Genomic DNA, 26320 nt, shown 5'->3' on the forward strand with positions numbered 1-26320 from the left:
ATTTCTAAATCTGTAATGGGGTTCTAGAGCCCCAGAGAAACGGGCCGAAAAAATACATTAGGTGAAAGGTCTACTCGTATAGCTTGTCTGTGGTAATGTTTCGATATAACATTTTTATAGATTGTCGAAAGTATTTGTACATACATTGGTACATTGGTATTTTCTTTTATTCCGAATAATATTATTACGCTTAAGTCTTATTTCGTATTTAAATTTTATACGAGATTTGTTTACATAAGAAATTTAGAAGATTCTGTTATTTAAATTGATACCGTTCAAGAAGGTTGGTACCTATAGCCCTCTAGCAGCGAATTAAAGAAACATGGTCGCAGTCAACACAAGGTTCTGTACCGAACTTGAGTTTTGTTAGGTTACCGTTTCGATGCAGCGTGAGCAGAGGCGAGTAGAGTTTATTAAAAGTTAATTTATACCTTGATTTCAGAGTGAATTTAAATAAAATCGGTGAGTGTTCCTAGTGATAACATTGATAATTGTGTTCCTAGTGTTTCCGCGAATGGGATTGTAAAAGAATCGCAGGATAAAATAGTCAGGGAAACTGTATAGTACATAGTTATATTTTAGAAGAAGCACACTTAAGAATTTGCGACGCTTTGTATTTTCAAATGTTCATGTTATCATTTGCAATGGAGTAGACTTGTATGGCGTGCAATGTATCTATCACTCTCGTTGATCGTCGCAACGAATTTATAGGAAACAATTGTCGATGGGTGTTATTTAACGCTGGCGGGGTAACGTAACGTAACGTAACGAAACACCAAGGTAGTTTTGCAACGAAATGGTAGAAACGGAATATGGCCTAGCGCGAATGTAATACTATATCCAAAGGATATCGAATGAAGTTGTACGTAGTTGTACTGTTTTTTCATACCGGAACACTGCTAAAGATAGATTCGTAACATTTAAGCAGCGTTGTAAACTGCAATCTGTTATCTCTTGATCCACGATTAACGAGCTTTTTGCGATCGAATTTCATTGCGTCACATTGCGTGTACATCTTGTTGCAAAAATAAAATTATTCTGAAAAGTCTGTTCTTCGAACACCAACTAACTAATTCATTCTTTATATGTATTTCGAATAATCGTAAAACTCTTTAATTCGTTTTCCTAGCTATAATTTATGGTTTCTAGGATACAACGATCGTGTATAGGAATGTTTGTAGCATTAATTAATAACGATATAAAACAACTATGTTATAATGATTATGATGCAATAACGTTGATTCTTTCATCTTGTTTTCTAGATGAAATATCGGATAATAAATTGATAGATATACATAGACATGTGGTTTGCCTTGAACGACTTCTGGGCCTACTGTTCAAAAATATTGTTGGACAAAAATAGAATAAAAAGTAACGATGCATAAAATGTCGCCCAACAATCGTGTATAAAAGTGGATCTATTAAAAAAATAATTGCGCCAACTGTTTGGCCCTGAACAAATAAAGATGTACCGATTACCGCAGTCGTAAATTATCTTGCAATGTGTTAAAACGAACGTGTAGACGGTTTGTTGGTTCTAATAAACTGCAACTGGCAATCTATACGTTTCGTTGTTAACGAAAATGGAAAAACGAAGGGTAGGTATTAATTTTCGTTAGATTGTTTGGAAAGTTGATTTGGTTTGAAACGTGTCTGTATAGGGTCCGATTGGTACCAGAAAAATATTAACGACGAATCGACAATTGTTACGAAAATAAATGATAGAGTAAAACACGTGGTAACGTTCTTTATCCCCGTTGAAAAATTCATTCCGCACGCTAGAAATCAAACTCAACTATCGTGGCACGTTGCATCAGCATTTTCCACTTTCGTCTTTCGACAAAGTGCAATCGTGTGTAGTGTCCACCTCACGTAATCTTATCATAGTATAACAAACTGGTAAGTAATAGCATTAGAAAGTCTGCATAATTGATAGAAAAATATCTTCAAAATTACATAAACATTTTATAGGATATTCGATAGTACACAGATGTTATATATTACCGTTGCAAAGCCAGTATTATTCTTAATGTCCACTTTTGCCGCGGTTATGCCTCGGCAGGATCATACTTGCGCGTATAAATGATTCCGAAGCGTCAATTATTTGATAAAACATCGCGATCAAATGGATTCGGATGCATTAATTTCCGTAACGGATAGAAAGGCGAACTACTTATTCTCCCATATGGGCAATAATTATTGGAAATTCTTCCGCTGAAAAAAACAAACCTAATCTACTATTTTGCTTCGAATCTATTGCTAATTGCGAGTTAATTTTACTTCCGACTTGTTCGATACTTGGCGAATCTGATTAAAAGTAATTAGCGATAGCTTTTTATTTTCTTCTTCTTAAAGTTCTGCGCGATATAAATGTCGCATACAAACGGAGTAAAAGTTTTTAGAGTTGGGTGACAGTTGCAAAAAGGAAATAGCCAAGTTGAATGTTTAGTAAAGGTTATAAAATCTAGGTTGTATACCTAAATCTTAAATCGTCGTTGGAAAAATGCTGTATGTAGAATTTTTAAAAAGTTTTAAACCTTCTCGATCGAGTATGATTTATGGTACATTAGAAGGATTTAATTTAGTTTCGTCGCATTTATTATCCGTCTCTTGTTTCGTAGTTTCCCTTGCAGCTGTTATTTCCTCTTGTTTGTCTTTTTTCAAAGGCTTTTCTGCTTTCTGCTTCTTCTTCTTCTTCTTTGGCTCTCCAATTTTCTTCGGTTTACCGACAACGGACGTCGTCGGCGGTTTTCTTCGAATTATCTGTAATAAACAAAGATTTATTCAACAATAACGTATCTTTATAATAACCTCGTTCTTTTCGTACAGAGTGTCGTATTTCTCTTGGACTGTATTTTTCGAAACCGTATATTTTTTTATTAAAGGGTCAGACTTGCAATTAATAGATCGTTTGTTGTTTGCAAAGACACAATCTCTGAAAATTTATCGTAAATACTATAGATCCAGGGATGCGATGAGCAGTGAACGAATAATGGCCGGCAAATACGGAATAATGTACCGTGAAATTGTTGAAACGGTTGTCTGGTTTTTTGTTTCGTGCACTTGAGCGAAATTATGGTCACTCTCGTTAAGAAGACTCATAAAATGTATTTACTTGGCATTCGCGATGAGCACTGCTTATCATTAACGAGTTTAACTGATATCTAATAGAAGCATTTAATTTCATTTAAACGCAACTTTCCGTATATGATAAAGCCAATAAATGCTGGAGAAAGGTAAAATAAAAGGAAAGAAAAGTCATTACGATGTGAAAGGTTTATTATCTGTGAGAGTCTTTCTTACCATTCGTTGCAATAGCGTCTTGGTAGTTACTTTTCTACTGTGCCTTTTGTCCCATGATTCTTTTTCCTGCCACCAGATGCGCTGGTATTCGTTCGTCAGTAATTGTTCTATGCATGGACGTTTCTCTCTATATAAAACAATTTTTCTTATGCTTTATGTAATTGAATCGATTCTATTGAAAATCCAACTCGAAACGAAGGATAACGCACTTTTCGTAAGACGGGACAAACACCTTTTTTGTAGCAAACTGCGAGGAAATTATGTTATCTGGAATTTTGCAAGAAACCGTAGGCGTCCACGCCTTCACCTTGGTATCGGTTGTAGTCGCGTTCATACTTTTCAATTAAATAATTTTTCTAGCTTTTGGTTTCAAATCTTCCAAACTTCTCTTCTCTAAAGTTCCTATTAGGTTAACGGTAAAAATGCAATGCATCGGACCGTTGACAAAACTCAGCTGGACAAATGAACGCGAGGATCGTGCATCTTTCTGTAATCGTTGCATCGCAAAGGCATTGCATGTGCACTGTGCAATTAGAAAGTTCCAGGCTTCGATCGGAATAAAGAGACGTCGATAATTGGGAATATTGACAATTTGACACGAACGTTGACGCAAAGGGGTGATACGTGGCTAGAACAGGAACCGACACAAACTGATATTTACCCGATAATCAATCTGGAAAACGTTCTCGCATCGTGCTAATGGATTTAGCACTGACCACGTGCCTTGGACGAGGCAAATGTGGCCCACAAACCTTCCACATCGAAATTAACGGCTTTATAAAGTAGAGCGGTACGTATTTCGAACACCTGAATTTTTATTTTCTTTCTCGTTTATTTTCACGATACTTTCCATACAATGATTTACTAATTAAACGGCAATTTAAATACATCGCCGACGATCGAATTGTTAGTTGTACAGGAAGCGTTAACATTAGACCCCTTCGAAGTCTTCGTTTTAATAATAGAAATAGTTTTAGCTGCTTGCGTAGTAGCAATCGTAATCTAATAAAAAATGGGACGTGACAAAAAATTGTCTGGGACATCTTTATCCGAGATACATGGGACGCTAAAACTGTTTGGTGAAAAGTAGCTACGATTTTAAGGAAAAATAGCGTGCACGTAGTACCGTAAGGTTAGGATGAATTATCGTAAAAAACATAAAGAAAGATAGAAAAAGTTTTACGACCGTTACGAGTGGAAGAAATGTTAAGCGTTGAAATAACAACAGACCAGCGCCATTTCTTCCGATCATTGGTACAAAGTGTCCGCATGGTGATCGGTGAATCGTGTGCCACGATGGAAAACGTAACTACGAGGAGGGGAGTAGAGCACCGATATGGGAGGAGTTCCTTCGAGTTCTCTCTCCGTTGAGAGACTGCAAGGAGCAGAGGTGGTCTCTGCTCACCTGACGATTTCAGGTGGCAGTCGCCCTGCCGAGTTGTTCAACGACGGGTATCTCGTAAGCACACGGTCTTCGTTCTCGTTTCACTGCACACTCACGCACACGTAACCTTACGATGCCGGATTTTTACGGTCGCTTTAACACGAACAATATTCAGGCGGCTAAAGTACACGCGTTTTCACGGTTAGTTTATCCGTCATCGATGGTTCTTTTCTCTCTTTTTCCCTCTCTTTTTCCCTTTCGATGCAGTTTCCCTCTTACGAGCACTGTTTACATTATTTCTTTGGAAGTTTCTGAAGCAGACCCCCTCGTCAAGCGGCGAAATTATCGACGGATATCGTTAGATATTCTTTAATACCGACAGTTTCATCCTAACGTTTTGTTTGTCAGAATCGTAAAGAAACAACGAAAATGCGATCGACGAAAGGTGGCGGAAGTTTGACGAAAAGAGGTTATACGAAACATGAAATACGATGACGTTCGCATTCGGCGGATAGAAAGTGAACGTTACGAGGAAGAGTGATGATGCATCGAGCGATCAAGAATCGCGATAAACATTCGATGATCGTGGTGAACCTGTTGATACGTAACGTGATACGGTCACCTTGTTGACGTTGCACGTTAGTTTACCAACAAGGTAAATGTCGGAAGTGATGGGAAATCTCTGTTAAATTTTATTGTTAGTGTACGTCGTATATTGAATCGTTGGACAAAGTGGCTCGTAAAATCTACTATAAAATAGAGCATTAAGTGCCTCCTCTTAGAAATATGCTGAAGTGAAGTATAGCACCGATGATATTCAGTTGCCACGTAATGTTTTACAATTTTCTTTACAAGTTATGCAGAGTCAAAAATAGGAATTGTTTGCATCGAGAAGAGTTTCGGGGTGATACACAGTGCAAGAAATAGCGGGGAGGAAAAACACGAACCAAGTTCCATCCGAACGCAAGGATTATTTGATAAACGCATGGAAAAACGTTGAGGTATCGACTGATAATTCAATTCATATTCTTTTATTAAGAATCGGACGATGATAAATCGTGCACCTATCGTGCTCCTTCTTTGCGTAGATCGTAGATAGAATCGCTCGAGGGTTAAGATTTAATCGTGAGTATAGTATATTATTTTTCTATCGAAAATAATTTTAACGATTACCGACCTTCCGATTGAAAATCGTGACTCACAAAAGCATTCTGCCGTGTCTAACGGACGAATCACGTTCCGTTAGTCAAGCCATTAGTAATTATTTTTCTATCGTCGAATAACATTATATATCATGGGAGAGGATTAACATCAATGTATCTTTGATTTTTAAATCGACAGCGGGTATCGTTCGTTTAGCGTCGATAAAGATTCACGAATGAACAATTGGACGATTGCTCGTGACGACGGTGTCCGTTTAACCAACGGATTGTTTCCTACGAACGAGCAAGGTTTTTTAAAATAGTTACGCAAAGTTGAATTTATTCTTTTATTTTGTCTGATTAGCGAGAAGAACGCATCGGAACATTGTTTCAATTCCAACGATTAAACAAACGCAAATGAATTAGTTCCGCTTTCCAAAGGTACCGATGGAGGTCAACGCTGTTATCGTGATAATAATTAAACGGAACATCAAGACTACCGGAGTATTCGGAGCATTCGAACGTCAAGCAGACAAATGCTGGGACCTCGAATCGTTGGTAAATCTCGACGAAAGCTATTTCGATCTCGATTTCCAAGCAATTACGTGGCAGCTGCGAGCGACTGTATGAATAACGACACGTTTCGTAAAACATTGAATCTTTCTCGCGCCGTGAATCCATATAAATTCGAAACATTATGAAAGCATTCTGAAACTGCATACTAAAATTACTATTATACATATGTAGATGAAATTGTCAAGAAAGATTTGAGACAGGTTTGAGACGGTTATAGGGAAACGTTGGTTGGTTTATTTGTTTTTGTTTAAAACAGTTGTAGTAGAAAGCAACCGGCACGCACAACGATTCGAAAGATTTTCGGAAATGAAAAGAACAGCTCGAGGGTGTTCGGAGGCTATTAGAATCGCAACCGAATAACTTTGTTCAACGATGCGTATGACAGCACGATCTACGCTCGTTTCGATCGTTGTGTTATCTTGTAAAGTATCAATTACTAGTTGGCCACAAAGTGATTTCACAGTACAGCGGCATCAGACAGGGGGGCATGCTCGATTCGAGAAAACCACCGGTCCGGTAAACCGTAATAAAACCTCTTGGTTCTTTTTAATATTATTAATATAGATCGGTATATCTACGCATCAGGGGGTTGCAATTTGTTCGTCTCTCGTTTAACGATGAGCCATAAAATAATAACGAATCATTTCCTAGTCGTAACAGAGAGACTGTTTTTACGTAGACGGTATGTAATTTTAAATCGATCGAGAGAATAGAGTTGCCTTGACGTGTTAGGGGTCGCTTCCGATGGGGTCTCCCAGAAAATGTTTCAATTCCTATCTGTTTGTTTCTCTTGTAGCGGTGGCTTATGTCGGGCATCGATAATGGAATTGTTCCTCGGATAATCAACTCCTATTTATAAGAACGCACGGAGAGACTTTGATAAACTGTCGTGGATCGTTTCGTCACGTGGACACGTAATGGAAATCAGTATGCTCGAGTGCAACGCGAGGGAAAGAGTAACAGAGCGAAGCGTAACTTAGTTCTGTTAACGGATTATCATGCTTGATCCCTCGATTTCTTGATGACCGCGGACCATTGCGAATACAGTGTGTTATCGTACACGAGCTGGAGCATGATGGGAGAAGTGATCCGCGTTTCTGGGAGAGCACCGGATGTCGGGGAGTTCCTTAAGGAGGCGATGCTATCCCAAAGATTCGCCGACGTTGCTCTCTGCTGTCCTGGCGGCCAGAAATTCTTGGCGCATCGTTTGGTCCTATCAGCCGCTAGTCCTTACTTGCAGGTCGGTACTCTTTTTACTAATTAACTTGATCGTACCATACATTCTATACGCTAACAAAGGTTATACATTGTAGAATCACGTACACGCGACACCGGCCGTAAAAGTCTCGATATCCGGTTCCTATTTCTTCTTATACGTAGAATGTCCAAGCACAGGAATCTAGGTTTCGAAAGTCTCGATAATTTAACGCGAGCATTTATCATCGGAAGAACAAATCAATTTAGCAGGAACGAAGGTGCAGTAGGATTTTTACCGCACAGTGTAACATTATCCGTGTGGTTTTTAGCGAAGCGAATTGATTACAAACTCGGCTAAGAGCTTAATAACCATAAACGTCAGCCTATAGAGTATACATATAGGCAGCCGGCCGGTGGTGTAGTATTTCGAAAATAATTTACCAGTTATTGGTTTATTATTATCGAGGAGCAAGTCGAAATATCATCGAAAGATCGTAAACATTTTAATTAAATCTAACCCAGACCAACCATTAGACGGTAAAAACGTGATTGTTTAGTAACTGTCTTTTTAAATAACGACCGACCGTATACATCTAATGCTGAGTCACGTGTGTCAGAAATCAGGAAACGAATGTTCATCTCGTAACAAGGATCGTTAACCATATACGCGTGTGTAACTCATCTTGGAGGAGAAGGAGAGATAGAAAACACATACGCATACGTATAATATCAACGTTAATACTGCCCGAGAACACGTAGCTTCCGGTTGTCTGCCGTGTGTAGAAGGGACAAAAAGCTGGATTCCAAATACGTACGTTCGTCAGCTTACGCTCAAGTATTTACAATGTACAATACTTAATGGAGTAAGCCGGCCATAAAGTGAGCTAACTTCTGTTCAAAGATAGTCAACGAGTTGCGCCGGTCATTAATCACCGAGCTTATTGATCCACTGGTAACATACGACTCTCCAAGTAGATGTAAATAGCGAAAGCAGCGAATTCGGTTAGTCGTTTTTAGTTATACGCTTTTCTCGTCCGATAGGCCAGCTCGCTAATTCTTTTCCATCAAGTTGTCACTCTGGTCTCTAAATTCACGGTACAATCGTAGCAGTAAGGTTTAAATTGTAAAAATTACGAGTAGGACCCTCAGCAGCGGTAGAAGAGTAGCAGTCGGAAAATTGTCATGTTTCATTGTTCTAAAAGTTACATTACAGTAGCATGTGCTGATTTGTATTAATTTCTGCGGGATTCTTTGGAATAGAAGGCGCTTGGGCAAAGTCCTGTTCGGTATTCAGCGCGCCAATATCGATACTCGGTACACATTTTTAGTTGGTGAAAAATTGTTTCCGGAAATTCAGGGAAACCGAATAATCAATATACATACATACGTAATGCAGATAAGGGGAACTGCATTCTGCGATTGGTATGTCTCTAATTCCTTACTACATACATACATACATACGTTGCTATGTACGCACGCTGTACGATGCATTTAATTCTATTCATTCTTAATAACGATTTAAACAACATTCATCTTTATCGTTTCTTTCAAATAACACAAGATCGAAGTAAATCCTTCTATTTAGCGCGTATGAAACGATGATTTTAAGAATGCAATTTAAGCGTTAGAAAAGTGTCATTTTTTAGTTAGTTTTTGTAAATTAGAGATTCCTTGAAATTTCGTCCACTGTGTAGTCGGCGTTCGGGATGGTTCGTAATAGGAAAATGTAGGAGTAGAGTGTGTTATCGAGAAGGAACGCGTTAATTGCATACGTGCCGCGACTCGTTCGATCGCAACTCACGCTTCTGTGCGTACAGTTGAAAACTAATTAATAAACCGAGCCTCGTATGTTATTAGTAATACCGGTGAATCGTGTCGTTCATTAATCAAATATTAAGCGGTAATGATCAGCTTAAAGTCGACGTAAGAAATTCGATTTGAACAATCAAATGGGAGATAGTTTGAGAATCCAGTCTTAAATTTTATTTATACATACATGTGTATGCGCGAATAAATCAAGACTTTTACACGATTGTCGCGCGATGCTAACGACGGTCACCAATGGTCGAACATTAAATTTAATTGCCACGATACATAGTGATAAAAATTCCAGTTTCCAAAGGAAACGTCCATTTATTCGCAATCTCGCGTGTCGTGAATTTCTAATAAAATTAAGAAGGGAATTAGAGAATACTAGCGTATCGTTAAGCGGCGATAAACATTTCACGAATCAGAAATCGATAATTTAAGAGTGCTAAAAATCGGTAGCTCTTTTCAGTTTCTTTCTTCTGACTAAACAGAAGAGGGTAAAATAGGCTTTTTCCAAAAGACATGCACACACGCACGCACAGAGAGAGTTTACACCCGGAAGTTTGTAAGCAACCGACAAGAAACCCAAGATAGTTCGGTGTTATATTTCACAATGGTATTTGCAAACCTCGAGAACGCTTTTCGTTTTATTCGAGCCAACTTTAATTCCTTCATCCAACTCTCCGTCTCTGTACGTTCGTTGCACAAGTCAGCGAATCCACGTAATTGTGACATTTTATCTGGTTAATTTTTTAGCCTGGTGTAATTTTCCGACGATCGATTTCAATTTGATTGCTCTTCTTATTTCCTTCTTGATTGCTCTCTTATTCTTGACGGCTGGTAAACGCGCTTTAAAAATTACACGGTGCAAATCTCTCTGCGAAAGGTTCCGCGCGCGCATGCACCACTTTTTTTCGTCCCGTTTTTTCTCCGAACCGCGAGCATTCTGAAACAAATGTCGCTGCCGGGATCCTGAATTCGGAATTCACGTTTAACCAGTCGATAATGAGAACTACTTACGGCCCGTTTCCCCGTTACCATCTTTGTCGTCGAGCCGATTGCCATATTCCATGCCCTGTTACGCTCTCTGTTACGTCGTCGACAATTCTTCTTAGATAATTGAACGCTTCTTTTTCTACGGTCCAGACTCTCCGTACGCTTCAATGTCACGTTTCCTGATTCCGCATATTATTCAACACTGCAAATAGATATAGCCCGTGAAATAGTTACGCTCTCGCCAGAAAGTTCCATGCTTAAAGCTACAGAATGCAGCCAGCTAATCTGTCGAACGCTCGATAGATGGAAAATTATCTTGTTACCTGTTAGAAATTTAGCAGGTTCGGCAAGCGTGTCTCAACTTTCCCACAATTTACTTGCCTAAACATATTAATTTTATAGAAATTTGTTCCAACGACCGATCTCGTTGATCACAATGCGTACAAGATGTTTGATCGCAGAAGAGCATGCCAATGATCATGGGACGTGTACGCATCTCTTTGATAATAAAGTTCGATACGCGGGTCAGCGCACCCTAATGATTTCATTTACCGTTTCGGTGTCTCGTAAAAAGTAAGAGCTTCTAGCACGTAGGACGCGCTATATGCGGTATACAAGTTGATGCATGCTAAACGCCGCGTTTGATCTCCAGAGATACCAGCTCGCGGGCCATTAAAATTCTTGCACGCAGCTATTTTATGGCAGTTGATTCACTATATTCCCAAGATAGCGCACACTCTCCCCGCTCGCGAACGTTCTTCGTACGCATTGTCATAAACTTCCACGTAGACCAGCGTGCATTTTCTGCTGGGAAATCATCTCGCGCTTTGCCTCGTGCAACACACTCTCTTACCTTTTTCCACCGTAAAAAAAAAGAAAAAAAAGAAAAAAAAGAACGCTCTATTATGAGTTTCGAAGTTGTTCCAAGTCGCGCGCAACAACTACGATTATACATATGTATGTAGGTATGTACACTATGATCGTTCCTTATGCGCGCGTTCAAGTCACCGTTTAACTTGACGCTTCAAGCCGCGCCATTCTGCTCTTCGTCGCCGATGTTTATTCTTACATCGTCGAATAATTACCATTATTAGTTTTTCGATTTTTCTTAACACAGTATGTACATAGTCGGTGCAGCGTCTAAATTATGAAATTAATTTTTAAACAGCACAGATTGTTAATCTTGGTTACCTTGGTTACCTAAAGTCACGTAATTAAACTTGAATTTAAATCGCAATATATCAACGACAACGGTGTTGAGCTTGATAATATATTAAAATGAAATTCTCTACTTTTTAGTCAACTGCTATTTCTGTTAATGTACAAACGATAGCCGCACTGCTGACCGTTGTTCGCGCACAGCTACGATAATTTATCACCTATCGCCAGTGGCGAATCTACGCTTATCGAGATTCGAAGCTAATTAATTTAACTCTTTACTTTTTTTCAAATCTCTATCCTCGATGAATTTTTATTCAAATAAAATTAGATTAGTAATAATTTGTGCGGCTACTCGTTTGCATATTCCCCCGAGGGCAGAGTATGGCTCTTACTGAATATCACTGGTGCATAAAATCGATGAAAGTCTCCGTCGATGGATGGGACGTCCGGTATCGAAGCCGCGACCTTACGGAACAGATTTCATCCGCGTTTATTGTTAGTGTTACACGCGAACCCCAAGATTTATTCTCATTTGCCGAGCAACTTATCGCGTTTGCCACCAGCCTCGTTCCTCAGTCTGCTTCTGTTCTCCGCACTATGTATTCCCCCGGCTGATTTACACGCAGACCTATCGGATCGCTAATCGGGTACAATGATTAATAAGAATACTCGATGGATTTACGCGGTCGTTGTAGACGTATCGTTTACGCGCGACACTGTTCCACTTGCACACCCGACCGTAGCACGTCGATGATCATTATTATTAAGCATTTCTACACATTTTGACTAACTGAAAAAACTATATTTCTTCGCAGATAATATGTTACAAACCCGTTTCGTTTCTCGTTATATTGTACATTAAATTAATTTGTTTCCGCGTGTCCGCGCGCGTCGCGGCTGGTTTTCTAGTTTAATTGGACCTACTGAATCCCGCACTACAAGCAAGCGTTATCGTCGACCTATCTAGATAGCAACAATGTTTCAGTTGCAATTTACCGAATTGGTCTGCTGAAGAACGCGTAAAATTCTACACTCAACGTCCAAGTCTTCTTCGATAATTGTCTAATGATACGGGAGAAATATCTAATTGGTTCATCGTTTCTTCCAAGCTTGATTATCGTGTAACCGCGATGGAGAAAATTCTACCAACAGTTTTCATCGCAGTCAGCATTGATTTCTTAGTATTCTTTAGCAAACTATTCCCTCTAGGATTTCTTGCAAGCAAGCATCTTCTCTGCAAGATTTAACTGATATTTAAGAACGTTGCGTAGCAGGGGACCTCTGGACCAAACTACCCCATTTCGGAGCAGATAATATTATTGTTGGGAACGTTAGAAACGTGTCTCTGGATTGCTGGCATTCTTCAAGTCCCGGTTCTAAAAAGCAATTTAGTAGAAGCTGTCCTCTCGCCTCTTCCAGAGGAAACGTTGGCTCTTGAACGTGTAAACGAACGCGTATTGTTCGCATCCACGGTACAGTTAGATTACCTTAGGCATACGTCGAGTAAAATTAATCTGTTTGGAGATAACGGACGTTTGTTCCAATTCCTTCCTCGATTTTATACGGTTTTAAACTAATAAGCGACAGGTATAGGTGTTAATGGCACCGCAAGGTCAACTTAATAACCTTTAAATGACTTGGCTCCTTATAGAGACGAATTTAACGACTCGTCTCGTCACTGACTTGACAGTCGAAAGTTTTAACGTGACCATCGTCAACATCGATATACTTTCTACATCATTTCGGTATACGTACACACGCAATGCTGGCTGATAAATCGTCAGGTACTCCTGATGTTTTCGAAACTAGCTGTTACCATAAATGGTAAAAAATGTAACGCTTCGTTTAAGGAAATGAAATTGATCGTTCATCTGAAAAGACTCTTCCCCACGGGATCGAACACTTTTCTCGTAAACGGTTTGTCCGTTTCTTTAACTTTGCTAGAATTGCCCAGACTTTTGTAAGAATCGATGCTTTATATGTATGTATACATAGATCGACGCGTGGTCAAGTCTCCTACATACAAGTAAAATTACACGGAACAACTTTCTTTAGAAAGGTCTCCATTTGTCAACAATCTACGCGAACAATCTGTAGACAAATACTCTTTGCACCTATTAACATTGTACAAAGTTAATTATGCCCAATGAGAGACATCCAATGAGAAACGTAATTCTGTTTGACGTCGAATTAGAAAAAGTTACTTTCACAGAATTTTAGCCGAGAACACGCGGAATCCTTTTTCGGATATTTCTATAAGGAAATATCCGAATAATAGGAACCCGGAAACATGGATTTCATATTTCATTCATCTTCCTGATCTAATAATAATAGTTTAGATATCCCGTATGGTTAAACCACCAAATTTTCTATTTATGGTAAACCTTCTACCGAATGATGTCCTGCGATTAGCATAACATCGAATATAGGCTTGATTTTCTAATAGAACTTGTATTACGTATTCACGGCAGGTTTTACAATTTCTACCGTTACTCGCAAAACTCGAAGAATCTTTACACGATCCCCGGTAATTGTAGAACACGTTAGTGCCTATCTGACGCAATAACTTAATTTCCATTTGAAATTCAAAATACACGGGAAGGTATGCATTCTTTCGTATCATCGTTTCGATGACATCATCTATCGACGGTATGGTGCGATCGTCGAAAAATCCATTAAATACTAATTCTCTGGCCATATAACGCTTAATTTGCCACTAAAGACGATTAACATATATAAACATTTTCCTAATACGACTGTTATTCCATATTTATCTAACGATTCTACGAGCATTTTATTGTAATTGGCAACATTTCGAATACCCACATACCTCAATGAAACAATCCATAAATCTGTTCCTCTTTTACGATCAAATCAGCAACACGAGTCTAATTTACACCTTATTTGTATTGAAAAATTCTTTTTTCTTCGAAAAATTTAGGCACAATTACAATAATTTTTTCTGAATAGATCTACCCCCGAAATCGTACCCATTTTCTAGAAAAAAAGTCAGTACGGGCGGAACTTTAAACGTTAATAACTTTTTAACGAAATCTCCATCCACAAATTAGTATTCTTGATTTTCGTCTTATTGTGGCCTCCAGAATCTCCCATTAAAATTTTTCCCACGGTTGGCCGAACACCCTGTACGTTTTTTCTCACTTTATGGGATTAAGGAACAACGTTCCTTACGTTATTACGCGTTGTTTACATTTTGAAACATTAAAACATTATATATTCGTTGCTCGTCGAGTGAAATTTTAACCGCCTTCTTGTATTATTTGCTCTCGTTGTAGGGGGAGAAGATAGAGAAAAAGTGCATGGTTTATTGATATTCGCAAGAAGGATAGATTATTTTTCCAATGACCAGATACAGTACTTGTCCTTTGATCGTTTATGCTCGGCATGCCGGTGGATGGTGGGGCTATGAATAATACGTAGTGGAAAAAGGTCTGCAGGGAACCGTAATGAGCGTCATCACTTATCTCGTATGGCAGTTTGCGGTTATACCTTGACAGAAAATTAGTACAATAATTACGTACTTCCTGCTGGTACGTGTAATGTTAGCCGTTGATACGGAGTAATTTGTCTTGTAGACGTATATTGACAAGGAGAATAGACGCTAAACATCTTGAAATATCTACAGTTTTTTATTTTTGTTCCCTGAGTTTCGAGCGTTCGACAATATTAATTATTCGATCTACCATAGACGACATATTTACATTCTAATCGGCTGAATTATTCAAATCGATCGAAGATTAACGGTTCAGTTCTGAAACGATTGCGAAAATACCTATTGGAATCCTTCGTTAAGCGTTATTGTCAGAGGTTGTTGGCAATGTACATATGTATATGTATACATCCGAGTTTATTTATTAACTCTTGTATTAGTTCTATTTAAACAAGTTGTAGCAACTGTAGAATTATGTGCTGGTAAGCCGTCCTCCTGTTCAAACTACATATTTTAATCCTTGCCGTGCAGATAACGGAATGTCTAGATCGTGTAACAGAATCGGAAGGTCGAATTTTAAAGAGGCGCGATACTTGGGTCCGGTCCGAGGTTCCGTTAAAACGTGAAAGAACCAATTCGGATGTTAGTTTAGAAAGGAATGTGAAAACAAGTGACAGTGCATTATAGTTTGGGAGGCCCTGCCTTTGAGAAATGACGTTCGATTAACACGGCTGAATGTAGATATGTATGTATTTCTAATTCGCAGGTAATGTTATCACGGAAGGCGAACCGTTAGTCTTGACTACCTTGAACGTTTCCTTGATCGTTTACGCTTTGTCATTAAGAGTTATTAACACGTATCTAAGATTCACGGTTATTCGCACCTGATCTCCTCGCGAGGAGCGTGATACGCGTTCCGTTTACTCGGAACGTCTTTGCGTCGTCGTTCTCCTCTGGCAATTCGGAATGTACGAGTGCAGATAATGTCTACGTAGCTGCGTGTTTCGCGTTGCATGCACAAGTCGCCGGGATTGTAATCCCGGTGTGCGTACCATTTCCAAACGAATCCACGAATGTCAGTTTTCGTGCGATCGAGTCATGAAAGTAACGTTAACTGTTATCCTTGGATGGTCGCGTGATGTATAGCCGCGCAATTAGTCGGCGTGGATGAAACCGTTAGAGAAGATCGATGAAACGTTATCGCAAAATTGTAGGAAAACGAGTGGATACTGTACGACTTGCCGATGTATGTCGAGGGCGAGGATGTTGCGTTTGCATCTGGTCGGACGACAGACAGCCAACGGAGATTAGAAATGACGCGCGCTGCTCGAGGTTAAAAAGTCGGCCGGTGCATTCGCGGATTCTAGTGGCCCGTAAATACATATACTATCGTGGAATAATCGCGGGCTCGGGTTTTCTGGTTTCAGGAAGTGTTGCTGGCGCATAGCAAAACCTCTGGGCATTGCGAGCCAATCACGGTGATCCTCGCCGAGGTGGAGGCACCGGAACTCGCAGCGATCCTTGGTTTCGTGTACACGGGTACCGCGACGGTGCCCCGTCCGCGTCTGAACGCTTTTCTGCGCGCTGCGGAGGCCCTGCACATCAGACTGCCGCCAGTCCCGGTCGTGATGACCTGCGCGCAGCCGCACTGCAAGCACGAGGACATCAAAGACGTGAAGATCAACCCAAAGTATTTGCGGTGCGAGCAGTATCCGTGCTGCGACGCTTGGTACCGGCCAACCGGGGCTAATCAAGACGATGGAGGTCCAGCGAGCAAGGAGGAACCCTCCTATCCGGCGATCGAGTCCTTGGTAGCCGCGAGAGAAATCGGACCGCTTCCTGAATCGATGAACTTTGCCGGACCGAGATACGGCCCGGGCAGATATTGCTCTACAACCTGGCCCGTTCCCGCTTTCGTAAATGCCAGCCAGGAAAAGACCGTTCGAGGCTTAGATCGGACGTTGGATAACGAGAGGACGAATCAGACGGACGTCAGGAGGTATCGTCCTTCAGGAGGTATGGCGCCGAGCGACAGCAACGCGGAACGTCCGCCGATCAAGGCCCAGCAGGAATTCTGTTTCACGAGGTGTCCTTACAACGTCCACGGGGACCTGGACCCTCTCGAGCTGAGGATCGGAAACGATGAAACCTGCACGAGGCTCAACGGCGACGACGAGACCGTTCGCGAGGACAGAGGACATCGGTTCACTGTGATTCGTTCGGGGATTGGCTCCTGTCAGAGCGGCGGAACGGTATCGTCGGGTCGCGCGAGGTCGTTGGATAAATCAGATTACGGCGAGGATTTAACTTGCGGGGAAAGTTGCTACGGCTGGAAAACACCGAAGAGGCACGTGGCCAATCGCGTGATAGCCTCGCCGTGGAGACAAACCGTCAGGCCTTATCACTTGCCCAAGCTGCAACCGATCGTCCTTCAGCCCCACGCGGATCACGTCGTAAGTCCTTATCGATCGTTTCTTCCTTATCGATCCTCGACGCTTTTCGAATATTTCTTTGAGCAGAAAAAATTTACTCGATATAAATCGGACAGGTATTCGCGAAATATCTGTTTCAAGGCGTTCGTTCGGTATATTATTTATCGTACGAACTAGTCGATCCTCAATATCCGATTGCACAGGGTCCGGGTGCATCCAGAAAAATAAGATCCAACTCGTAATACCGCACTGCAACGGCCGCGGTACGCATTTGCATATCTCTGGAATAAATCTAGGCCGTGCAATTGTCGATCGAAACATCGCTCGGATCATGTTCGAGTTTTGACACAATAAAAGAAGACGACGTTTAACAAGTTGCACTTGCCATGCTTACGAGCCACCTTTACCAGCGATGGTGAAAACTTTCAAAAATTCACATTGACATTGTTGCGAAACAAGCTTTCCTCGATTATTTTCCTCGAAACGAAACATCGAGAGGAACAGGTTACAGTCGATGAAATTAATACGATTACTGCTTTCGAAGATGGACGCTTCAAGAATCAGGATATGTATTATTTCCTTTCTTCCAACGCAACTCTTGTTGCTACAATCGAACGTAACGCGACTCTGTATGTTGCAAAGTGCAAGCTGCACGAACTAGGATCATAATATTTGCGCATGCTCGTCGTTTTTCCCCCGTTGGAAGAAGATCGAAGGCATATTTACCCGAGGCATTTCCTTTCACCGCTTTCATGAAAATTGGAGCACCGCCGTAGATCGTACAAGATAGAGATGTAACATTTATTTTTAAAGGGAGTTCGATTAGGGACGCGTGATTCACCGATCGATCAACTTGTCGTAATCCAACCAATTTTTTGTCTCGTCAGGCAAGGATGAATTTGTCCGAGCGGATTTGTCAGCTAGATACAATTACCGATTCCTGTTCCATGGCTTCGTATTGTTACGTCACACGTTGCATGCATGAATCTCGTCGGATCGGATTACTAATCCGACCAGTAGCAAACGGTATCCTTTCATACAGAAAGTGACTTGTTTGCTGTGGCTGTTGATCGCAGAGGGGAGACTGCACGAATCATCCTTTGAGTCTCGTTACCATATGGAACGCGCATCAGAGATGCTTCTTCTCTTTATACCGCTTGGTATTATATACTAAAAATATTATTACGCGCGCGCACACTTCTCGACGAATGTCTCATTTCCTTTGATAGATCTCAAAGTTCGGCTCTAAGGGAGAAATTAAACGAATCCGACCCCGATACGCTACGTAGGGTTCTTCCATTTATTTGTCAGACGCCTGGACGATGGCTGCTTAGTAGCATGAGATTAACGTATTTTCATTACGTTTCCGGCAGCAAGGCCCGTCAATTATTTATGAGATGCGTCGTTTTACGGTTAATTAAACGAAAACATCACCGTAGGTGCTCCGAATGTGAAACTCGTTTAATTGCTTTTTCTATTTCTTATTATTTCTGCGATACGGAGTTTAGTCGCCAGGATGCCGCATGTTCTTCGAGTATAAAATTTGTTATTAGGACGATAATGAGGTCTCAGCAGTTGTTCCGTGATATTGGTCATTGGTTAGAAACTAAGAAACCAACGTTCCGCGCTGCCTCTAATTCCGACTCTTTCTCTTTCTCTTGCTCACGTTTGATCATCTTTCGAACAAGCACGGGTCGTTGCATAACGTTTACCCGTCTCCTAGTGCGCGAGATCGTCCTCGTTTCTGGTATACATACATGCATATCGAAAATTTATGCGTCTTCCGTGGTGTACAGTCAGCCGGAATAAAAAATGGAAAATTAACTCTTATCTAGGTAGGTCCTCTTGATGTTCAATTTTAAACTCCGTACTACAGTTATCACGAGCACGGTGTTGTGTGCGTGTGTGTTGCAAGCATAACATACGACACAAAAAGATAAAGATTCTCTTTACGACTGCTTTCGCGAAACATTGACGATCGAACTGGTTAGGCTTCTGATACAATTACCATTGTTATTCGTGCGGGTAAAAAAGTTCTGAGCCGCTCTCGGATCAATTGAAAAGGATAGTGTTTCGGTTGTTTATCTCGATAGGAACATCCCGATCATCGTTAGATCGTTCGTCTGTAAATTCCCAACGCTGCTCCGTTATCGGCGGCGAGCCATCGATACGAGCCAAAGAGCACAGCGCACGCCACTTATCTATAAAATATAGGCGATCTCTTGTTGTTTCTTAAGGAAACAAGAACAACATCGGAAGAAGCCAGGCGAGCCAGGGCCCGCTTATTCTTCATCGACCTTTCACCACAAATGAAAGCACGCTGAACAACCGATTGCGTCCGTACACGGCAGCCGTTCATTTTGCTTTCTTCCGTAAAATATGCAAGGAGAATCAGTGCTGGCCCCGACATGCGGTTTTGCAAGCTCACTTACCAGGCTGCAATAATTCGATGGTGCCAGGTGATAAAGGACTTGTACGACCAGCTGCTCGGTCTTTCGGTTAGCCAATGTCATTCTGATTAATGAAACTATCAGTTACATGGCGGTCCTTTCGTCTTTACGTTCTTCTTTCTTTCTTCCTTACCTTTCTTTATGTAATCTTTTTTCTTTTTTTTTTCCTTCTCTGTCTACGTTTTTTGTTCGTTCGAGGTGCTAGCAGCGTACGAGGTGCTACCAGCTGGCGCACGCCAGCTGCGAATCTCGGCTTTACCTTGCGATTACACGCAATCTGGAAAGGAGGAACGTTTTCTCTTTCGACACGTGCACTGATATGCTCCAGATTTTTTCAGATTGCTTTACGACCTTGCGCAACGCGGCGGCCCGTGTGTTTCTCACGTCGGGGCCTTCCCCTTTTTTTTACGATACCGTTGTTCGTTACTTTGACTGTGGCACACACCTGTTCCATCCGATACGAAACTGTCGCTTCGAAGAAATCGTAAGTGTGGGTACACCCGATGATCGATCCAACCAACAATTTTCCAATTAGGTGGTAAACTGTTAGGTTGGTGCGTTCAATTGTCCGGGTCTATAACGTCCACTTTAGAATCCGGATTTCGTTTGTCGATGAAATGTTTAGAAAAGCCCGAGTCGCTGTACGTGCCAGATCCTAGTTGCAGAAAGCAACGAAGCCACTAGTTTAGTGATCTCCTTATCGCGCGATTCCGGTTGCTTCTCTATAATTTGCGGCAATGCTACAAAGAAAGACAGTAGATTCTTTATGTATCCGCAATTTATTCATTTTACAAACGATTGGAAATATTACCGGTTCGGCCATAGATTATCGAACAGTATACGTATATGTATGTACATCCTTATTGCAACAGACTTTGCTTATCGCGTTTCATTACGCTCGCGGAAATATTAACGACACGAACACGCTCGTGAAATCTACATAAAACATTTGTTAATGACAAGCTCGCCGATGATCGCCAATCGTCAATTACATTATCGTTTCCCGTCAATTTCTAGCTTTATCTCTACAATTTATCCAAGTAATTTTTAACAGCAGAACCTCTTCTCCTCTAGTTAACATTGCAGCGAAATCGTACATTCCCGAATCAGATGAATGTAATTGCACACACGTGCAATCGAAGCGAGAACAAACGGCTACGGAGTCTCGTGGACGCGAAATAATAGTGATCGGGCTAGAAGTTCTGATTGCTTTGTTGCAGGAGATCGGGGAGAACCAGCGTCCACCGGAAGCAGCAGCGAGGCCTGTCGCGACCACCGGCAGCCCTAATCGGCAATTCTCCAAAAATACCGTGTCCACCGATCATTATTACGGTTTCCAAGTTCCTATTAGTCGCGAGACGACGTACAACAATGGTCCCAGGTTGCTGGAGCCTGGTGTCGTTCCAGATACGCGACACCAAGAGTTCTACTCGTCGCAGATCATCCCGTTCATCGGCACGACCGCGCAGACCACCGTCCCGACGATCAGCAAGGATGTCGGAAGCAACGAGACGCTTTTGCAGCCGCAGAACAACGCTGTGTCTACCACGACCAGGTCCCTGTTGACCAACGATAACGAAAACGTTAATAGACAGGCTGGCTACTTTGGGCAAGTTGTTCCCCATCCGCCCCAGAAGCCGGAAATCACTCATCCTGTGAGCAGACTGTGCGATACGATCGAACCCGACGTTAAAAACGATTGTTTCGCGAGTCTGGACACCGAGAGGCCTGAAATAGAGCAGCGAAACGAAGACAAGCTCGCGGAAAGGCTCGTTCTAAATAGCGATAACAATAACAACGATTCGATTGTCGGGAACGATGTTGTTCGGCGTGGGAGGCCGGCCGGCGGGCAGGAGAATCATAGGTGCGATCAGTGCGGGAAGATTTTCGTCACCAGGGCGTCCCTCAAGGTACAGACAAGGTTATTGGAAATAACCTCTCGAAAGTCTGTAAAATCTGTTGCATGTTTGGTTAAAATGTATCATATTGCTCTGAAGATTCTGATACATTTAGTATCTTGTCCCGATATCGTCAAATTATTTCTTTATCTTTCAACGTATTAATCGTCACCGTGTCATTTCGATTTCATTTAAAATTTTCCCAACGATTTACTTTCTCTATTATAGAAGGATTTTTCGATAAAGAGAGGGACAATATAAGAACATGCTATGTTCGTATAATGGAGACTCTACCGTAAGTGGTATCTATCCTGTAGATAACCGAAGAGTAATCAAGTTGCTCTTTAATTATTTCCCAGATAAATTTTAATCGATATATTGTACACCCAAGGAACAACTTTCACTCGACGAAAGCGTCATTCTATAGCGTAAAAAATGGTCTGTAAAAAACATAGAATTCAGTCCGAGTAATTCAGACCGTGGATTGCTTTGTCGTGCATTATCGCTGTTAAAAATATTTAATTAAGATTTCGTGTATACATACATGGATAATTATCGCGACAGTATTTAGACAGCAGAACTGCTAATCGGAAACGGTACAAGAGTTCGTGGTATAATTAAGCGAAATAGAGGAGTGTTGCTGATGCTGCAGCATTCTCGAACAAACCTAAAACTAAATAAAAATGAAAATCTGATTTCCGAAAGAGAGATGAAATTTTCAAAGGTCCTGAACGGTACTTGAACTTGTTAAAATTTTTTTAAATAAATTTCTACGGAATTTCCAAGTTAATGAAATATTTATTATCGCTGTAAAGTTATTTATTTACGCAAGATTTAAAGTCTTGGACCTTCGAATCTACGAGCTGTTCGTTATTTATTACATAGATTAAAAAAAAGTACCGAATAAAGCAGGTATTCTGCACATACGTGGCTACCGAATACGAAATGCTAATGATATTCGAATATTCACCGACCAGTCAATTAGGGGAAAGTTGTCAAAATTTTACCACTTACGAGATTTTATCACCTAGCTTCTATTTGGTAATAATTTGTACGTAAATGAATATTGCAAATTGTAGTAGGTTGCTGTTAAAGGCGACCCATTATTAGTATTTGTTGAATCTTTTACGAACAACTTGTTACACCATTTTTATATCATCCTGCCGTAAGTAGAATTTAAAGAACCGGTTCGTTAAATCGCGTACATATCTGGTTGAAAGGTAGCAATTGCCGGATGAAAATAATGAAATGTAAAGAGCAACTTGTGTATTTTACCGATCACTTATCTTACGTACATACACGTTCCGATCGAACTCTGACCTCCCGAAATCTGTTTCAGGTACACGTACGAACCCATTCGGGGGAGAAGCCGTTTCGGTGCGCCGATTGTGGCAAACAGTTCTCGCAATTGCGTAATTACAAGTACCATCGGAGCGTCCACGAGGGCACCAGAGAGTTCGCGGCCACTTGCCCGGAATGTGGCAAGTACTTCAACGATCGTGGCTATCTGAGCTCTCACATGAAGATCCACCGCAACCGGAAGGAGTACGGTTGCCAGGAATGCGGAAAAAGCTTCAACCAGCGGGTCGCGTACAACATGCACGTCAGAATACACACGGGCGTGAAACCTCATCAATGCGAACAATGTGGGAAGGCATTTTCGAGGAAAATGTTGCTGAAGCAACATTTGAGGACCCACTCGGGCGAACGACCGTACCAGTGTCAGGTTTGTCAGAAGGCTTTCGCCGATAGGTCCAACATGACGCTGCATACCAGACTTCACTCCGGATTGAAACCGTACCAGTGCACGCTCTGCTCGAAAGCTTTCACCAAGAAACATCACCTGAAGACGCATCTGAATTATCACACTGGCACCAAGCCTTACTCCTGTCCGAACTGCGGACTAAGATTCTCGCAGAGCAGTAACATGAGGACACACTTCAAGAAGTGCACCGTCAACAATCCCGTCGAGGCGAAGAACACGCAGACCGAGGCCGCTGCTGCTGCTGCTGCTGCTGCTGCTCGAACAGAATCGTCCAGAGTTGTTCAGACGAGGATGATCTCGAGGACGCCCACGGACGCCCTCACGCCACCGAATTCGGACCAGGAATTGAGCATCCTGACGCCCATTTCGAAAACCAACGACGGAACCTGCACCTAGCGCGTCGAGCATCGTTCAAGTACGTACTCTTCAGATTATGCGAGACCGTAGATTACGTCTAAAATATTCCGTACTATAAGAATCGTTGTTTCTTGTTAAATTTTTCCAACGACCAGATGGCATGAGGTTCGAACGATTAATGCGCGGAAATGGTTGATACAACTTCTGTCCCTGGAAATCTAATCAGACTGTAGAAAGTATTAGATTCGTTTGAAAGCGGCTCTGTCCGATCGGCAATCCGAGCTACCATAACAGCAAGAACGGTTACCTTTTCCTGGAAATTGTTGTTTTACGGTAATACGTATCGATTCGGTTGGCAAATTGTTACGCCAGGCCTGATTATTTTTTCGATCGTTGCTGGCATTAATGTTGATTCGTACGAAAAAGACGGACTTTAATCTTTGTTGGTCGCTGTGAGTTTCACGCGGAATATTTATGCATTGGAATGAGAGAAATTATTGTTGAGACGAATGAAGCGTACATACATTGGAACGTAGCTCGTAATCTAGGTTATTCTTTTTCTAAGGGGATAGTTTAATAATAAGATCGCGTGTAAGCCTCGATTTTCTATTTTTACTTGTAATAAAAGACACCCTTCGTTGAGCTCCATTTTCTACTTGTAATATTGTATGTATTTGTCCAACATACCTTTCGTCGTAATAAAAATTACGACGGATTCCACATTTTCGAAACCGTGTATTATTTATGTAAAAGAACTTTTAATACAATAAAATATGTTACTACGATTTTCTAAACTGACAATGAGATTAATGGTTTAACGTTAGTTTTAACGTAAGAAATATTACGAAACCTTTGCACGATACATCCAAACTCAGTGTTTCTCAGTGTTGTACTAAAATGTCTAACAAAATGGGTATTTATTAAGGGTGTTTGTGGGCAGATAAAGTTTGAGAAACACTGTCCTAAGCGATTACCGCGACTAATGCCATTTCTCTCTGTGCTCCTCGCATCAACACTCATCCATCATCTTGGCTAACTCAATCCTAGAATCAGCCTTGTGTCCCTAATTTCATTAAACCGATAATCGAATGCACCAGTTCTTTTCGAATTTCGTTCGTTCGTTCGTTCGTTCGTTCGTTCGTTCGTTCGTTCGTTCGTTCGGTCCACCAAACCAACTGAACCCATAATTAGTCTTGTTTCGAATTCTGGTTCTCTCCGTAGCTCTCGTTACTCGGATCGATCTCCGAATAACATGGATTAAAATCGATAATTATAACACGATTATCGAACCACCGTTACTTTCTCCCCTCCTATTATATTCGATCCTATCACGTTTTAGTGCGGACCGATTAAATGTGTATCCGTCGCTAATAAGAAACGTTCGGAATGCTTTCTAAGCGACGCTTACGTAACCGTTAGAGGAAACTTTCGACCCGGGGTCAACAATACATCACGACCATCGGGATAAGAGCAAAGACGGTAATAAAAATCTAATGAATCCGCTCTCTAATTAAGGTTATAATTGGAATGACTCGCCGGTTGCGACGGGTCTGCGATGTCCATCCAATAGACGTCTTCCCCGGCTTTCTCGTGTTCATCGAAAAACGTACAACAACCGACGAGTTGCTTCCTCTTGGCGCGAGCAAATCAAAGGACCACTTGACGCGCCGAGAGATCGTATCTCATACGAGGATAGCTCAGAGATGCCAGACGGAGCCCCGAGTCTACCGGGGACACCTCATTCCACTATGCCTGATGACGCGTACGTGAGCTTGACAAAGGCAAAATGACACATACTCGGTCGGAAGTATTAGCAATGGTCAGCAGAGAACTAAAAATTGTTAGTTTCGTTAAACTTTTTCATATGATTTCTATGTACGTTACGAGAAGGCAAATGTGAGCCTTTCTCTCTCGACTCCCACTAGGCGGTCCGAAATTACTTTGGACGAAAAAGAGAGCATGTGTCAGTTTGCCTTTGTCGACTGTCCGAAACTCGTCCGAGCTCTCACGTACGTGTAATCTTGCATAGTGTGAGAAAGTGGAATTAGATGTCCCCGGTGCACCCGGGGCTCCGTCTGGCATTTCTGAGATAGCTGTTCTCTTCGCTCGGGCTTAGAAACTTGGAATAATGGCATGCAAGTATACGCTCGAGGAATCAGCACGTTAATGGAGAGGAACCGGTACGCTCCTATGTTTGTTGAAAACTCTGTCAAACGTTTGAGTACAGCGAACAGCTACCGACATTCGATTTGTAGACTGTTTGGACATGGGATAAGTTCTGTTGGTACGCGATAGATCGGAGCTGCGGATCAAGGAGCCATTTACTCCGAAACGGAAATCTAACGGGGCCAAGATCGAATTAATAAGTAGAGAGGCAGGAATGTCCGAAATTTCATGTA

The 26320-nt window shown here is 41.4% G+C and overlaps 2 protein-coding genes across 6 annotated transcripts; one reads left to right on the plus strand and one right to left on the minus strand.

The window, feature by feature from the left end:
• The first annotated feature begins 282 nt into the window (after positions 1-282).
• LOC143341902 (uncharacterized) lies at positions 283-24646 on the plus strand. Of its 5 annotated transcripts, none has more exons than XM_076765286.1 (7): positions 283-462; positions 712-862; positions 1263-1899; positions 7202-7645; positions 16447-17472; positions 21122-21811; positions 23139-24646. In XM_076765286.1, exons 4-7 carry the CDS (start codon positions 7427-7429, stop codon positions 23958-23960), a joined length of 2757 nt encoding a protein of 918 aa, XP_076621401.1. In that variant the 5' UTR covers positions 283-462; positions 712-862; positions 1263-1899; positions 7202-7426; the 3' UTR covers positions 23961-24646. The 5 variants fall into 5 exon arrangements, with proteins under 5 accessions (XP_076621401.1, XP_076621397.1, XP_076621400.1 ...); XM_076765285.1 differs by lacking the exons at positions 283-462; positions 712-862; positions 1263-1899 and adding exons at positions 4511-4888; positions 5096-5688; positions 6194-6387; XM_076765282.1 differs by lacking the exon at positions 712-862.
• LOC143341948 (uncharacterized) lies at positions 3061-3728 on the minus strand. The gene is made up of 2 exons (XM_076765366.1): positions 3513-3728; positions 3061-3430 (listed from the first exon to the last, which is right to left on the minus strand). The coding sequence occupies exons 1-2, from the start codon at positions 3635-3637 to the stop codon at positions 3262-3264; spliced, it is 294 nt and encodes a 97-aa protein (XP_076621481.1). The 5' UTR covers positions 3638-3728; the 3' UTR covers positions 3061-3261.
• Positions 24647-26320: the final 1674 nt, after the last annotated feature.

The sequence above is a fragment of the Colletes latitarsis genome, chromosome 5 (genome assembly GCF_051014445.1).
Source record: "Colletes latitarsis isolate SP2378_abdomen chromosome 5, iyColLati1, whole genome shotgun sequence".
In the NCBI taxonomy this organism is placed as follows: Eukaryota; Metazoa; Arthropoda; class Insecta; order Hymenoptera; family Colletidae; genus Colletes; species Colletes latitarsis.

Bases quoted from the DNA above. Each gene is read 5' to 3' on its own strand.
- LOC143341902 (XM_076765286.1), top strand. From the start codon at position 7,427: ATGACCGCGGACCATTGCGAATACAGTGTGTTATCGTACACGAGCTGG. The intron at 7,646-16,446 runs GTCGGTACTCTT...TTCTGGTTTCAG, and splicing joins CCGCTAGTCCTTACTTGCAG to GAAGTGTTGCTGGCGCATAG. The intron at 17,473-21,121 runs GTAAGTCCTTAT...GCTTTGTTGCAG, and splicing joins AGCCCCACGCGGATCACGTC to GAGATCGGGGAGAACCAGCG.
- LOC143341948 (XM_076765366.1), bottom strand. From the start codon at position 3,637: ATGAACGCGACTACAACCGATACCAAGGTGAAGGCGTGGACGCCTACG. The intron at 3,431-3,512 runs GTGCGTTATCCT...TGTTTTATATAG, and splicing joins TTTGTCCCGTCTTACGAAAA to AGAGAAACGTCCATGCATAG.